The following is a 14,829-nucleotide window of genomic DNA, read 5'->3' as shown; positions in this document are numbered from 1 at the left end:
GAAGCAGGCTCCAGGCTCTGAGCTGTTAGCACAGAGCCTGACACGGGGCTCGAACCCACAAACGTGAGATCTGACCTGAGCCAAAGTCGGAGGCTTAACCCACTGAGCCACCCAGGCGCCCCTACAGCTTTTAAATAAAATATTACTGACATGTAAAATCTCAAGATACATCTTTAAAAAGTCTCCCCCTCTCTGATATAAACTCCATCAGGGGATTATCTTTGCTGTGTTCACTGATCTATCACCAGTGCCTAGAATAATGCCCAACACAGAGAAGGTACTCAAAATAGAATGCATGATATTTTAAAAAAGAGTTACAAAACAGGAGTAAAACATTGTAAAAAAAATATATATATATAGACACACACACACTCATACATACACACACACACACATATCATAAATACATGCACATAAATAGATTTATAAAATATATAGAAAAGAAAATAGACCAAAATATTTCCAGTAGTTATTTCTGGATGGTGCGATTTTAAGTAATTTTTTTCTTCTCTTTTTCCTTTGTGTATTTTACAATTTTTCTTTACTTTTATAATTAAGGAGATAAGGATAGAGCCAAGATGGAAACTTCTAAAGCCTTGAATTCATTTCTAGAGAATTTTCCTAGAATGTTCCTCACCCCTCTGTTCTCTGGCTCTGGCCTCTGTCCTTGAGGACGGGGAGGGGTCTTCTCTCTGAAACAGAAATATTGTAAAATAATTATTATAAAATGTTTACAGCTGTTCCTTGAGTGGAGTGGGAGTTCTTTACCAATAGGGCAAGGTCCACTGTACCCAGCATATGAATTTATGCCAAATTAAACCAAATCCTAACCTTTGTTCTACTTGCAGTGGTTTTTTCAACTGTATAGAAAGCCAGGGAGAAAATTCATTTATAAGATGCTCACCATATTGCATATTGCATATTGCATATTCCTCTCTCAGAGAGCCTGGCTCAGGCTGGTTATGAATACTAGCCAGATACTCTCTCTGGATCTTTGGGATATGGGGGTCATGGATGTTAAAAACCCCAAATCCAAACTGAAAGAGAGGATGGCCTGTCAACACAGAGGGCTGAGATTCAGGGTTTTTCTTTTCTTTTTTTTTTTAATAGTTTATTGTCAAATTGGTTTCCATATAACACCCAGTGCTTCTCCCCACAAGTGTCCCCCACCATGACCATCACCCCCTCCCTCCCTCCCCCTCCAGTCCATGGTTCGTTTTCAGTATTCAATAGTCTCCCATGATCTGTGTCCCTTGCGGAGAGGAAGGGGGAAAGAGAGCTGGGGATTCAGGGTTTTTCTGATCTGCTATTAACTTCAGTTTTACCTCCCACTATTCCTTGGTAAGTACTCTACACTATGCTTTTTGCTTCTGGGTTTTTAGCCCCTTCCATTATTCATCCCTAAAATACTAGACTGAGGGCTTGTTACCCATTAGGCACTAGGCAGGACATGACCAACACTAAGCCTATGACAAACCCTACTCTTGAGGTGTTTATGGTTTAAAGGGGGGTACTCTAATCACAACACAGCATGGGAAGGCATTTCTTAAATAGAGGTATCAACTACCTAAAGTGACAGCATAGATGAAAGCAACTCATGTGGGGAAGAAGGGCCACTTCAAGGAGGGGGTAATTCAGGGCTGCTCATTAAAGATGGATAAAAATTAGTTGAGGAGGAGGGTGTTGAGCAGGCCTGGGGAGGGCAGAAGAGGCAAAGGGAAAACAATACAAAGGTTCATGAATGTGAAAAGGTAAGTTCCTTTAAGAGAGGTCCAGTATGTCTAGGTACAGGGTATGCTGGAGTGAGATGGGTTAAGAGAAGGTAAGAGATACCGCTAGGGAGTTTCGGGGTGTGTGAGTACATACATGTGTGTATACGCATGTGCCAGACTATGACTGGCTCTCAGAACTTTTGTAGAAAGACAAACCCACACATACTTCAAACTCCACAAAGCTTCCCAGACCTCCTGTCCCCTCCTTCCTATGTGCTTTATTTATTACTGCTGCGGCAACCCCCTCCTTGCAAACTCTTGCAGCACTCTGCACATTTACAGTTGTGATACCTTGTGCACTGCCTACCCACTGGCAGATGCTCATTGTATAAGAGACCAGTGAGCAGCAATTTGGCTTCCTTCCTTCATGGTGGACTCCTACCTGGATCCCAATTGCCTCAAAACTGAGGGTCTTTAAGTACTAAATAAAAAAGCTTGGGAGAGAAGGTGCTGATTGAAAGAGAATTCTTGTCCAAAGGAAGGAATGGGTGTAAGAGGTCTCACCTGGGGTCCTGCTGCCCAGTGCTGCCCCTGCCATAGAGGGGGATGACCTTATCTCGGCTGATGCCAGCTTTGCAAACTGGACACACCTGTCTGTTAGGTCTGGTCTCCAACCACTGCAATCAGGAAAGAAAAATGCATGAATGGCTTAAGAAGTGCACTACAGAGTAGCCAGGGCCAGCAGAACAACATGGACCAGCAGCTTCAAGCTGGAAACACCAGCACAAGCAGGGAATACTTCAAGGAGCCCAACTCCTGATTCCTATCCCTGGCATTCAGTAAATATTTACCAGTGGTGAAAACAAAATTGCTTTTAAACACCACCATAAATTAAACAGGTTTCCTCATGCATCATGATTTCTAGCGGTTCCCAGCAACACAAGGCTCTCTTGCAGGAAAGCACTGCAAGCCTGGAGCTGCGTCAAGGGGTCTGACTGACCCAGCTGGTATAATGAGCTTTAACATCTCTGCCTTCCTCAATAGACCAACTGTAAAAAGGAAATTTTTCTGTCTGTGATTTCTCATTTTTACACCATTTCCTCAATTCTATATCCCAGGCATCAGCATCTGCGCAGAAGTTGGCTTTTTTCTGGTGATTTACAATGTGCTAAAGGATAGACCTTACTTATTATCTAAATTTGCTATTTTTTATGTACTTTCATTGATTTTTTGCATTCAACTATTTCTTTCAATACTAAAAACACTAGAATTCTGTTTTGGGTTTCCCAGGCTTTTTCACTAGTTATAAAGCATTTTCCTTAACCTCTAAAACAAAATAAAAATGATAAAAACATATTACCTGTAGTGTTTCTGAAGACAAATAATTTAATACACATATATTTTCTCAGTATTTATCTTAGAAAATGAATTATATCTTTAGACCTAATGATATAAAGTTTATTATATAAATGTGAATCTAAGATTTCAGGGCCAAGGAGAAAGCAGCATTTAGTGATTTTATATCCTACTTCCTTTATCTTACTGTTTAAAGCTTTAAAACCTACGTGTTACGTGCTCTTTATAAATTTACAACAGACATGGTCTACTAGGTTGCACTGGAGTCAGAATGCACAGCTTGTAACATAGTGGGAATCCCTCTCTTGTTGCCCCCACTTCTTCCTCCTACCTGGATTCTGAGGCTCTAGGGGTCTGGAACTTCTGTCCTCCCCCAATGCTCCTAAGCCACCTACTACTGTGGGGTTCTTCTGCCAACAACCACAGGGAGAGTCAACTCACAGTAATCATTCACAGCCAGTTGTAAAAGCCAGGCCCTGCTCTCTCTCACCAAGCATGTGGCTGGGTCTTGGTGAATACTTACTAACTGGTTTTCATAATCATCTGAAGCTAGAAAAACAGATTTTTCCCCTCTCACAAAAGCTCTCTGTTGAGACAAAAAACCTTCCTCCTTTCTAACATTTTCATAGTTGATATGTAGGAGATTCTTTTTGTAGAGGCAGAATCTCAAAAATGAAAACCTAACATACTATCAAATCCAACCCAGTCTACAATGGAAAATTGTGAGCCACAGAGGTGGTGGCCTGCCAAGGCCACAAAGGCCATCAGTACAGAGTCAGGACTATCCCAGGTACTACACCGAACCCTTGTTTCACCAAGTGCTCATCACTAGGCAGGTGTATAAAGAGGGTTGGGGGTAAAGCAAGCAAATGAACCCACAAACGGGAGATTACATATTCTGACAGTAGTCTCCTGAGACTAAGGGTGTCTTGTGCAACCATAGCTGATGAAAGACAAAGTAAAATGAAATGCATCTTACCTGATGTAAACACGGCCAACTGCCAGAGTCCCCAGGGCAACCAGTCATCAAAGAGAAAGAGAATGGAGGTAAAAGGAGAAAAATGCTTTCATTAGCAGAGGCACTGAGGGTGGGAGCAATTTAAAAATGGGAACACAGGGTGGAAATGTGCAGTACTGCAATCCCACTGAATGTCTGTGGGGAATCACTAGTATCAGAAATTAGAAAAGACTGGGCTAAAATCACAGGAAAAATGAGGCAAGAGAGACAAGACCTTAGTCTCTACCCTTTGGATCCTACTTATGAAGGACCTCCAGGTCCCCGACCATCCCAGACCCAGCTTTTCTACAAGTCAACCTTAAGGGATTGTGGCCTCTGAAGGAATCCAATAAAAGCTAAAGACCCTTTGTGCAGAAAAAAATTCACGACGCATTCTCATACATACATGTGCACCTAAGACTCACAATGTGTGACTCTAAATCCAGTTTAACAAAATCTCTAGGCTGTCCTCAATCTTGAGTGCTCTGCTGGCAGGAAGTAGCTTAAAAAGTCAAGACTACTATAAAAACATCTTTAAGTAATTAAAATGATGGGGATGCTGCTTGCCAGAAAGGGCTACCTTCAGCTTAATGAGTTGTACTACAACGAATTGCTGCCCAGTCTCTCTTTTTCAAATGAGGAAATCAAACTCAGAAACATGAAATGACTTTTCTGTGCCGCCAGGACTAAAAAGTAAGTCTTCTGACTATTCTATCACCCAGCACTAGGTGAAAAAAAAAAAAAAAAAAAGACACTTACAGAATTGAAGGAAAAGTTACTCTAACTCCATATTTTTCACCTTTTCTCTCTTGATTCATTCATCCAACCAACAAATGTCCACTACACACCTCCGAGCCCAGACAGTGGAATATATGGACGTGGTTTCCGTCCCTCATAAAATATGACTCCTCTAGCTGAGCAAAATTTGGACTCAAAGGATAATTTCTTTCCCAGTTCCTTAATCAGTTTAGCATCACAATCCAGATATGCCATCTTCCTGGAGGTAACAGACACACCTGACATCTGACTCCCACATTAACCTTGCAGTACCATTCCAAACTGAGCCTACGGCACCCCAAATCATGGCAGATCTCCACTGGCAGCTTCCCTCAAAGGCTGTTGGGGAGAAGTGAAGGTAACTTTCCTTTAGGGGAAAGTTCAGAATTTTAACAAAGATGGTGATCACTTCCATTTATTAACCAACTATTGTGTACCAGGCTGTAGCTGACTAGCTTTTCAATTTTGAATGGTACTGGAAGGTCATATTGACCTATAACAAAGTATAATTATCTCTCCATTTTACAGATGAGAAAACTGAAGTACAGAGAGGCTGGTAGATTTGCTCAGGGACAAACCACTCTAATTGGAAGCATCTGTTTCATTTTAGAGTCTATTTCCTTTCCAATGGTACCCTCATTTAATTCTTAATTATGACACTCATGTCAAGTCCTGGTTATATGATACCCCAGAGAACCTCTAATTTCCAGGAGACAATAGTTTCTGCAAAAAACTTAATGATTAGGCCAAGAGTCACCAGAACAAAATCTGCCCCATTCTATTTATTCACCAATAAATTTATCTTTGTCACTGCTGCCAAATTAAACTCCCTTAAATAAATAAAATAAATATTGCTTAAATGTCCTTTCCTTCACATGACTTTCCTACTCAAAAACATCCCACAGCTTTATGTCCTCAATCAAATCTGGGTTGGATAAGCTGCTCCAACCCTCCCTTAACCACTCTTGTTTCCTAGTACTTCCCAGCCTCCCATCCAGGGTGCTCTCTGAGGTATACAGCAGCCTTGGGGTCTCAAGGTCTCATATCCAAGAGTGCATATGTCTAGAAAATGCCTGCCTTGGGGGGCACATATTCTTTGCCTTACCCCAATTCACCCCTCCGAGTCGAATTCAAAACCAAGAGAGAAGAATAAAATCTCAATATTTACCCAGAATCTCAGATAGAGCCAGAAGGGGCTTCTATAATGATGGAGGCCAGAATGAAACTAATCCTGCCACTTCATTTTGCTATACATAAGATATAGCAACAATTATTAGGGTCATCGCTAATACATTGTATTTATTGTGTTACATGTGCTCTTCCAAGATTTTTATGTATTTAGAGTCATTTGATGCTCACAAACAACCCTGTAAAATGAGACCCAGTATGTGTAAGTACCTTGCCCAAGGTCATCCAGTAAGAAAGTGGCAGACTCAGGATTCAGAACAAGGAAGTCTGGTTCTACTGTCCTTGCTCATAACCATTGTACATACTGCCTGTTTGCTCAGCACAAGTGGCACATAGTAACTGCCCACTAACTGGTGAGTGTTTTCATTTTAGAGGTTGAGGTACAGAGTCCAGAGTTGGGACATGATTTGCCCAAGGCCACTCATCAGCAACAGAAATGGGATAAGAACCCAGGCCTCCAGCTTCTTGGGCCTGATTGTATCAGGAGATCCAAAATGGGTGGGAAACCCCTGTCCCAAAGCTGCCCAGGGCCACAGGCTTTCTAAATTTAGCAGTGTGTCTTCTGGGGTGGTGGCAGGGATACTGACCAGAAGAGGTGGCCACAAAGGCTGATGACGGCGTCCTTGGCTGTGTCCAGGCAGATGTTGCACTCGAAGGTGCTGTCCTGCCCTCCACTCTCGCCAGCACCATTGCTGCTACCACTGGGTCCCCCTGCACTGGAGTTCTCAGGGGATGCAGAGGCCGAGGGCCCCTTGCTTGCCATCCTTGACTGTCAGAAACTCTGAGTGGAGATTCTCCCCAGGAAAATCCTGAAAGGCAGAGAGTCCTTGATTGCCCATTTCAACCACCCACTCTCCCCAGCCTCCATAGCAACACCCCCATCTTCTCTCAGCTCTGAGGTTCAGATTATGACTGAACCCCTAAACAGACTTGGCAGAGGCTATAGAGGATGACACACACAGGGCACTACCCAGAGAACAATGACTCAGAAACTTTCAATGAACATGGCCCAGAATGTACCACACAAATACACTGCACAAATACACAGCATCCTCCATCCAGATGGTTCTCCAGAGGAACTGAGACCCTTTCTCACATGTCCTTACATTCTCCCAGGCAGCCAATCCAGGTAACAAATATATGCTCAGTAAAACTGAATGTGCACAGGCTGTCCTCTAACTTTAGACTGCATCTGTACTGGCGGGTGAATCTGGTTAGGCCAGAAGGTTGTGACTGGTATATGTCAGAAACATAAGTGTAACTGTGAAAGGTTAGGAAGCTAAGAAGAACCAGAAAGGCCATTCAGCCCAATGTCTTCCAAACCTCAATGTTTTGCATTCTGCCTTCTGTTGGGTTAAAATACCATTTACTTTTTTGGTCTAAATCTATCAACTCTTTAGATGCAATACATTTAAAGAAGAAGTTTATGTCATTGCTGTACATAAAAAAACCAGTATTACCATAAGTGAAAGATAAATACAAATATAATGATAAAAAAAGCTGTTTATCCTCATACTGAAATCATTTGCCACATAAAATGCTTTAGGCAAACTTGATCTGGTCCAATCTCTTCAGGAAACTGCACCCCAAGACCTGTCTTCTAACTGATGAATAGGCAGCTGAGACCAGGACTTAAGCCACCAAGTCTGTATTCAAACCACTGTACCACCACAGATCAAGCTGGCCTCCAAATGCTAGGAAAAACAGACTGTTGGTCAATATTGCCTCCAAATCAAAGAACGTGCCAGAAGCCACAGGAAGTACACATCACCAACAATGAAACACTCTTAATACATAGACTCTAGTCATATCTCTAAAATAAATACCCACTTACAGAAGCGAACAGAAAGGACAAAACCAACACCAACCATACACAGAAATTCTGGGTACAGATTAAGAATCTGTCAAGAGCCTGGTCCAGCCACCCTCACCATCCTAGAAATTCCAAGTAAGAGATGCTAGCTGGCAATCAGAGCCAGAAAACCGACAGCTTGGATGCTGACTGCAGTTGAGCCTCCAGCTTGATAGGTCTTTTGTGAACCTCCCTTCTCCTCGTGGCCACAGTGTTTTTATCTGTAAACTGAGGCAGTGGACTATATTGTCTACTAGTTGTCTCTTCCAGCTCTAAGACTGCCACTCCAGGTCATTTCATCCACTCTCTCCAAAGCAGGCAGCCCCAACCACAAGTCTGGGACTCACCACAGGAGCACCAGAAGGCTGCTCTGATTCCAGCTTCCAGAGTTCAAAGATGTAAAGACCAAAAAGCCAGTCTTCTCAAACCAAGAAGCCTTCCTACACACCACCAACTTAGAACTCTGGACTCACAAGCACCCTCCTCTTCACGACAGTGGCTCAGTGACTTGAGCAGGGAGAGAAGACCGCCTCACCACCACTTTTTCATGTAGTTACATCATTTTACATAATGTCCCAGAAGGACAGCTGGCTGCTGGCAGCACCAGTGCCTCACTGGCCTCATCTCCAAGACCTTCCCCCGACCCTTCTTTTTCTCCATATATAACTGTTCTCTTCTTAGAATGGAGACTGCTTCTGAGGGCCACGTTATAGCCTTCACATGTCATTCTAGTTCAAGTACCTAACATGTGTGAGTTTCTTTAAAATATATTTATCTTTTAAAATTAAGGACTGTGTGTAGAGAAGTGGAAAGACACTCATAAAGTCAGGTACACTGATCAATCTTAATGATAGTCTCCTGATGTGATGCAACAGGAAGTACACATCACCAACAATGAAACACTCTTAATACATAGACTCTAGTCATATCTCTAAAATAAATACCCACTTACAGAAAATATAGGGCATAGATGCATGTGTTTAACAACTCCAGGAGGATGCAATCAGCAAATGCAGAATCTGGGACCTTTCATAGGACAAATAATCCAAGTTCTCCAAAAAATAAATAGCGTAAGTACAGCAAGGAGTTCTAGATTGAGATTTGAGACATATCAGCCACTGGAAGCGTGTAGATCTCACTGGAACCAGGTTCAAATAAACCAATTGTAAAAAGATGTTTGTGAGATGACTATCCAAAATTAGAGTTAGCCTAGGTATTTAGTTGATATTAAGGAATTATTATTTAATTTTATTGAGTATGATAATGGTATTGCATAATTTAGAAAATACTCATCTGCTAGAAATCACTTAAATATTTATGATGCAATGATATTTGGGACTGGCTTTAAAATATTCTAGAGGGAGAAGTGAAAATGAAGTGAAAAAATGAAGAATAGGGAAGGTGATGGTTGTTGAAGTTGGATGATATTTGTTCCATTAGCTTATTTTTGTGTGTCCTTATAAATTTCCATAACAAAAGGTATTTTAGAAACATGTTAGGTTGCAGAACTTATTTGGGTAAAAACAAAATATATAAATGAACACACACACACACACACACACACACACACACACACACACAAATATATGCAAAGAAAATCCCTAAAAGGCACAAACTAAACTATCGACAAATACTTCTCAGATCAGGGACTGGGCAACTTTTGAGTTTTATATTCTTACTCTGTTTTAATGTTTTATGACAAATGAGTATTATTTTTACAATAGCATTTAAAAAATTGGGGGCTCCTGGGTGGATCAGTTGGTTAAACATCTGACTTTGGCTCAGGTCATGATCTCATGGTTCATGGGTTTGAGCCCCATGCTGGACTTGTGCTGACAACTCAGAGCCTGGAGACTGCATTGGATTCTGTGTCTCCCTCCCCCTCTGCCCCTCCCCCCCCTCAAAAATAAACATTAAAAAATTTTGAAAGAAATTATAAAATGCATGATAAAATTATTATAAAATGTCTTTTAAAATGTTGAAAAACATACCAAACTGTTAACAGTAACTATTTGCACTGATGGGCACTTAGAGGTAGTGATTTATACTTTCTAAGTCCTCCACGTTTACAAAACTGACATTTTTACATGTATTAAGTTTGAAATGAGACAAAAGAGCAATAGTGCATTAAAAAAAAAACAACACTTTCCAATGTTCTGGTTTTCCCCAATCCTAAAAAGCCTCAGTTTAACTCCTGACTCTACCACTCTGGGTAGATAGCTTGAAGGCTACAATCTCTGTTTTCACCTGAAAAGTGAGGGTGTCATGCCTCCTGCAGGGCTGTGAAGGTGACCCTATGAGATAATATAGTGACCCAGAGGGCCCACCAAGGTAGGAGGGGGCTGTTGCTACTGGGGAGACGTACATAGACACTTCTTACCCTGGTCCATTACCTTTCACCCTGGTCCATTACCTCTCTGCTCCCTGAACCCAACAAGGCTCTGCATGGCTCATATTTTTTAGGGATATAAGGCTTAAGGGGACAGTCAGGATCAAGGTAGGTGTTGGAGTGGGAATCGTCAGGGGACAGGAACAGGACAGACAGCTCAGTGTGCAGGCAGTAGCAGGCCTGCAGCAGGTCAGGCATTGGGACCGGGCTGCACATTCCAACTCCAAGCAGACTACATCACTCTCATGCTAATTCTTAGTAGACTGACCACGTGGTCACTACTCAGGTTCTAAAGCCTCCTCCTAGTAGGCAAATATTTCCTGAGTGAGTGGGTGCAGGTACATGTGATTGGTTTTGGTCAACTCCCAGGCTAGCTGCTCATAAACCTCTTTTTGCAATACATCCTGGGCCCCAGAACCACACACCTATCCCTGGAGACCTCTCCTCACCTCCTCCGTACCCTCAAGCATAGGAACCTCACCACACCAAGGCGGCATGGCAAAGATGAGCAGCCTTCCCCGGGGACTGCCACTGAACATCTGCAGAACAACAGAATGTGGCCACAGCCTCACGGGGCCAGGAGGAGTTGGACAGTGGCTCAGAGAACAGAGGGACCTGGTTGGCACAGGAAATGGGCAGAGTAAAAGGGAGGCAGGTGCTGAGCATGCCTGAGCTGCCATCTTACTAAAACTTTCACTTGGTCCCTACAAGAACTATGAACTTCAACCTGACCACAGAGCAACCTTGTTGTGGCTGGTTCTGTGCCCCTGTCCCTCCTCTGACCATTCTTCACTCCTGATCTGAATCTACTTTCTGCTTTTCAAGTACATTCACACCTACTACCACTCTGCTGAGGTAATAGCTTTTACTATTTTACACTCCATTTTACAGATGAGGACATTAGGCCAGGGAGGTTAGAGAACTTGCCCAAAGCCAGGCCATCATCCAGTGCCAAATTCAGACTCTGCAACACAACATCAGTGCTCTTTTCATTCTGACAGGCTACCCTTTAATATGCAGCTTTACAAAATTAAATACCTGGTCTTTGTTTCTCTCAAATTCATTGTGCAATGCTGCAACTTTTGTGTTCTTTGGAATGTGAAGCAAACTCACCACTCATGCATTTACGCATTCAATCCACAGATCTCCAATACCAACTACATTTGATACTTGGGGCTACCAACTGTGTGTGTGGAGGGGGGTCACAAAGAAGAGCAAGGCCAAGTTGAGGCTCTGAAATCTAGAATAAGAGCTAACGAAGACATATGGATAATTATAAGAATTCCTGGGGTACCTGGGTGGCTCAGTCAGTTAAGCGTCGACTTTGGCTCAGGTCATGATCTCACGGTTTGTGGGTTTGAGCCCCGCATCAGGCTCTGTGCTGACAGCTAGAGCCTGTCTTCACATTCTGTGTCTCCACATTCTGTGTGTGTTTCTCTCTCTGACTCCCCACCACTGCTCATACTGTCTCTCTCTGTCTCTCAAAACAACAACAACAACAACAACAACAAATTCTTAACAAGGGGCTCCATCAAACTTGCCTGTTCTTCTTAAACAAGGCACTCTGCCAGAAATCTGGTTCCTAGACCTCCCCAATGATTTAAGTAGGATTTAGATCTGGATAGTGCCCAAGAATCTATAATATTTTCAAATAAGTGTCCCTACCTTCCACGCCAGGTGATTCGTTGATGAGGAATTTTGGAAACCCAGCTTGCAAACAGGGAAGAACTCTACCAAATGCACAAAGCAATATGGCACAGCACAGAGTTTGGGAGGGAGAGTGACCTCAGGGCCTGTCCTTCAGAATACATGCCCCCCCACCCCGCCCCCGGTACAGCCCACAGGCACCATGAAGAGCTCAGATAAACCTAGGGGTTGAGGGACAAGTCTGCTGAGATCTCAAACCAGCCAGCACCTGCTCTATCCAAGACAGAGCAGACCACTAAAGAAACAAATTCATACCTAGTTTTAAAAAACACTTCCTAAATTTGAGACGTCCAGAGTGGCACATGTGGTGCTGGGACTAAAGTAGGTTTGCAATACCTGATGATTCCTTAGGAATGCGGAGCTTGGAAGCTGAAATTGACTGACCCAGCCTCGTTCCCATTACCTTCCCAGAGCTGGCCTGGCCTACTTCACAGGACCTGAGCAAGGGAAGAACACAAAAGTTGCCTGTTCCTGCAGGAAACATTGGGGAACATGACGTCATGAAGAAATCTCTTCATAGCATTCTCGTATTCAGTTCTCAGATTCTAGAGAACTTCAGGTACTCAAAATCTACCTTCTCTACCCCTTAAAACTAAAGGCTCCTGTCCTGTTCCTGGACAACTTATTGTGCTGAGTTCAGGGTATACCGAGGCATCTAAAAATGTTAATCCTAGTCATGAAGATTACAAATTTGGGTGATAAATAATTGGCATGATCCAAGCAGGTACTCAGTAGAGTTCTTGTTCCTATAGGCACCTACTTGTATATATAGAAACTTTCTTCCAGGAACTGTAGCAAGCCTGAGCCTGTCTGTGCTGCTCACTAGGATGCTATTGGACCACATGTAGGCAGAGGCGAGACATGCATTCTGAGAATGTCTACATCACACTCACAGAAGTTTGGAGTGGGAAGAAATTTGAGTAAGCTGATTGGAACTTGGAACACATGGAAACAAGGCTGTAAATTTTTAGAGTCTAAAATGGAGTTTAGGTAGGTCCTAGAGGTCTGGTCTTCAAATACAGGACCAAAGACACAAACGGCCTTTCAAGTCCAAAAGGACAGAGGAAGCTGAGAAGACTGGCCTCTTCTCCTTAGGAATGCACTGGTCCTTTTCTATGGCACCCTTTAACCTCCCTATCTGTTCAGCCAACCCCTTTCTTACTGTCAAAGATTAGGCAGCTTATTTGCCAAGCATTCAGGATACAGAGATAAAGGGTTTATCTAGGGGGACACAGACAAATAAACCAACAAGGCAATCTTACGTGCTGAATGCTGATAAAAGTATGTACAGAGTGCATGCAGGCAGGGCATGGTGGGGAGGATGAACATACAGCACATAGGACAAGTGGACAATTTATTGTGCTGAGTTCAGTGGCTGGAGCCCAGGGCACATATAGGAGCAGTAAGGTAACAAGGGTTGGGACTGAGGCAGGAAGAAAGGCCTTAGAGTCCTTGTGCCCTTCATATCTGAGGAGGGATTCTGGGGTCAGCTCTTCCTACTTCTTCACATTTTCTTCTGCTATTTCTGAATCAAAAGGTTTTTCTTTGTTTTGTTTTAAACTTCAATGCTTTTTCTTAAAGTTTACCAGGTTTCCTAAGAAAGGATGAAGCAAAATTTGGACAATCCCTGGCACAAACTTTTAAGGATCACCTAAGAGCTGCCTTTTGTCATCCTTCACTGTCTTAAAATATTCTTTAACTTTTAAAGGACTTTTGTCCTTAAAAACACATATGGCAAAGGAATTTGATGGCTTTGAGTTCAAATCTCAGCTCTGTCACTCTGTAACTTTAGATGTTATTTTCTCTCTGAGCCTTTGTTATACTCATTTGTGTAAAAGGAGCTATTACCTTCCTCACAGGATAGTTTATAAGAATTAAAAAGATACAACAGGGGCGCCTGGGTGGCTCAGTCAGTTAAGCAACCAACTTCAGCTCAGGTCATGATCTGACAGCTCATGAGTTTGAGCCCTGTGTCAAGCTCAGAGCCTAGAGCCCGTTTCAGATCCTGTGTGTGTGTCTCTCTCTCTGCCTCTCCCCTGCTCATGTTCTCTCTTTCCTTCAAAAATAAACATTAAAAAAAAAGAGAGAGAGATACAACAATAAGGGACTAGCACAGTGCCAACATAGTTAAGTGCTTAAATGTTAATTTCCCCTCCCTGTAAGGTCTCACGGAGTACACTGAAGGTGTACTGCTTCTGTATATTTCCCACAGAGCTAGGTAATCAGCAGGTACTTGTTTAATTTGCTGAATGAATGAGTCACAACTTCCCTTTCTGAATGACCATAATTCTTTGAAGGCATAGAAATATCAGAACTGTGTGCAAGAAAATCCAGAATGGGACACATTTAGTTTGATCCAAGCAAAATCTGACTTTCCCTGAAAATATTAAAATTAGAAGTCATGTGTTACATTATCACTGTGAATAATATCAGCTAACACTCAGCGCCCTTTACATGAATTATCTCATTTAATCTTTTTAGCCTGCCTATAGCCTATAGCGTAAACACCACTATACCATTGTCAGCATCCCCAGGGATGTTAGATTAAGACTTAGATTAGTTAAGTCATTTGACCATGGTCACAGAGCCAGTCAGAGACAAAGCTCCCCAATTCCCAAGCCAATGTGCTTAACAGCACCTCAGTGATCTGTTCGTATGTCTGTCTCCTTGAGCCCAAACACAGCTTCCAGGTGTCTTACTCAGCACAGGGCCAGGCACCTCAAAAACACCCCATAAATGTGTGTGGGTTGATGGACCTGACCGCCAGGAGTACCTAGAACTATACAACTCAGTATGACTCAGTTCAGCCAACTGAAGTTGTAGAAATCAGTATCTTAAAAGAACAATATAT

General features: G+C 42.6%; 1 protein-coding gene across 2 annotated transcripts in view; it reads right to left on the bottom strand.

Moving 5' to 3' along the window:
• RNF185 (ring finger protein 185) overlaps window positions 1-14,829 on the bottom strand; it is a 36,142-nt gene that overhangs the window by 7,838 nt on the left and 13,475 nt on the right. Inside the window, exons 2-5 of one of the 2 annotated variants that reach the window (XM_029922981.1) lie at window positions 6,618-6,856; window positions 4,048-4,066; window positions 2,277-2,389; window positions 638-692 (exon numbers count right to left, since the gene is read on the bottom strand). In XM_029922981.1, coding sequence (XP_029778841.1) covers window positions 638-692; window positions 2,277-2,389; window positions 4,048-4,066; window positions 6,618-6,793 — 363 coding nt within the window. In that variant the 5' untranslated portion in view covers window positions 6,794-6,856. The remainder of the gene's footprint in view (window positions 1-637; window positions 693-2,276; window positions 2,390-4,047; window positions 4,067-6,617; window positions 6,857-14,829) is intronic. The other variant, XM_029922980.1, reaches the window with a different exon arrangement.

This window comes from Suricata suricatta, chromosome 14, assembly GCF_006229205.1.
Source record: "Suricata suricatta isolate VVHF042 chromosome 14, meerkat_22Aug2017_6uvM2_HiC, whole genome shotgun sequence".
NCBI classification, from domain to species: domain Eukaryota; kingdom Metazoa; phylum Chordata; class Mammalia; order Carnivora; family Herpestidae; genus Suricata; species Suricata suricatta.
This window is presented reverse-complemented; position numbering and strand designations above follow the sequence as displayed.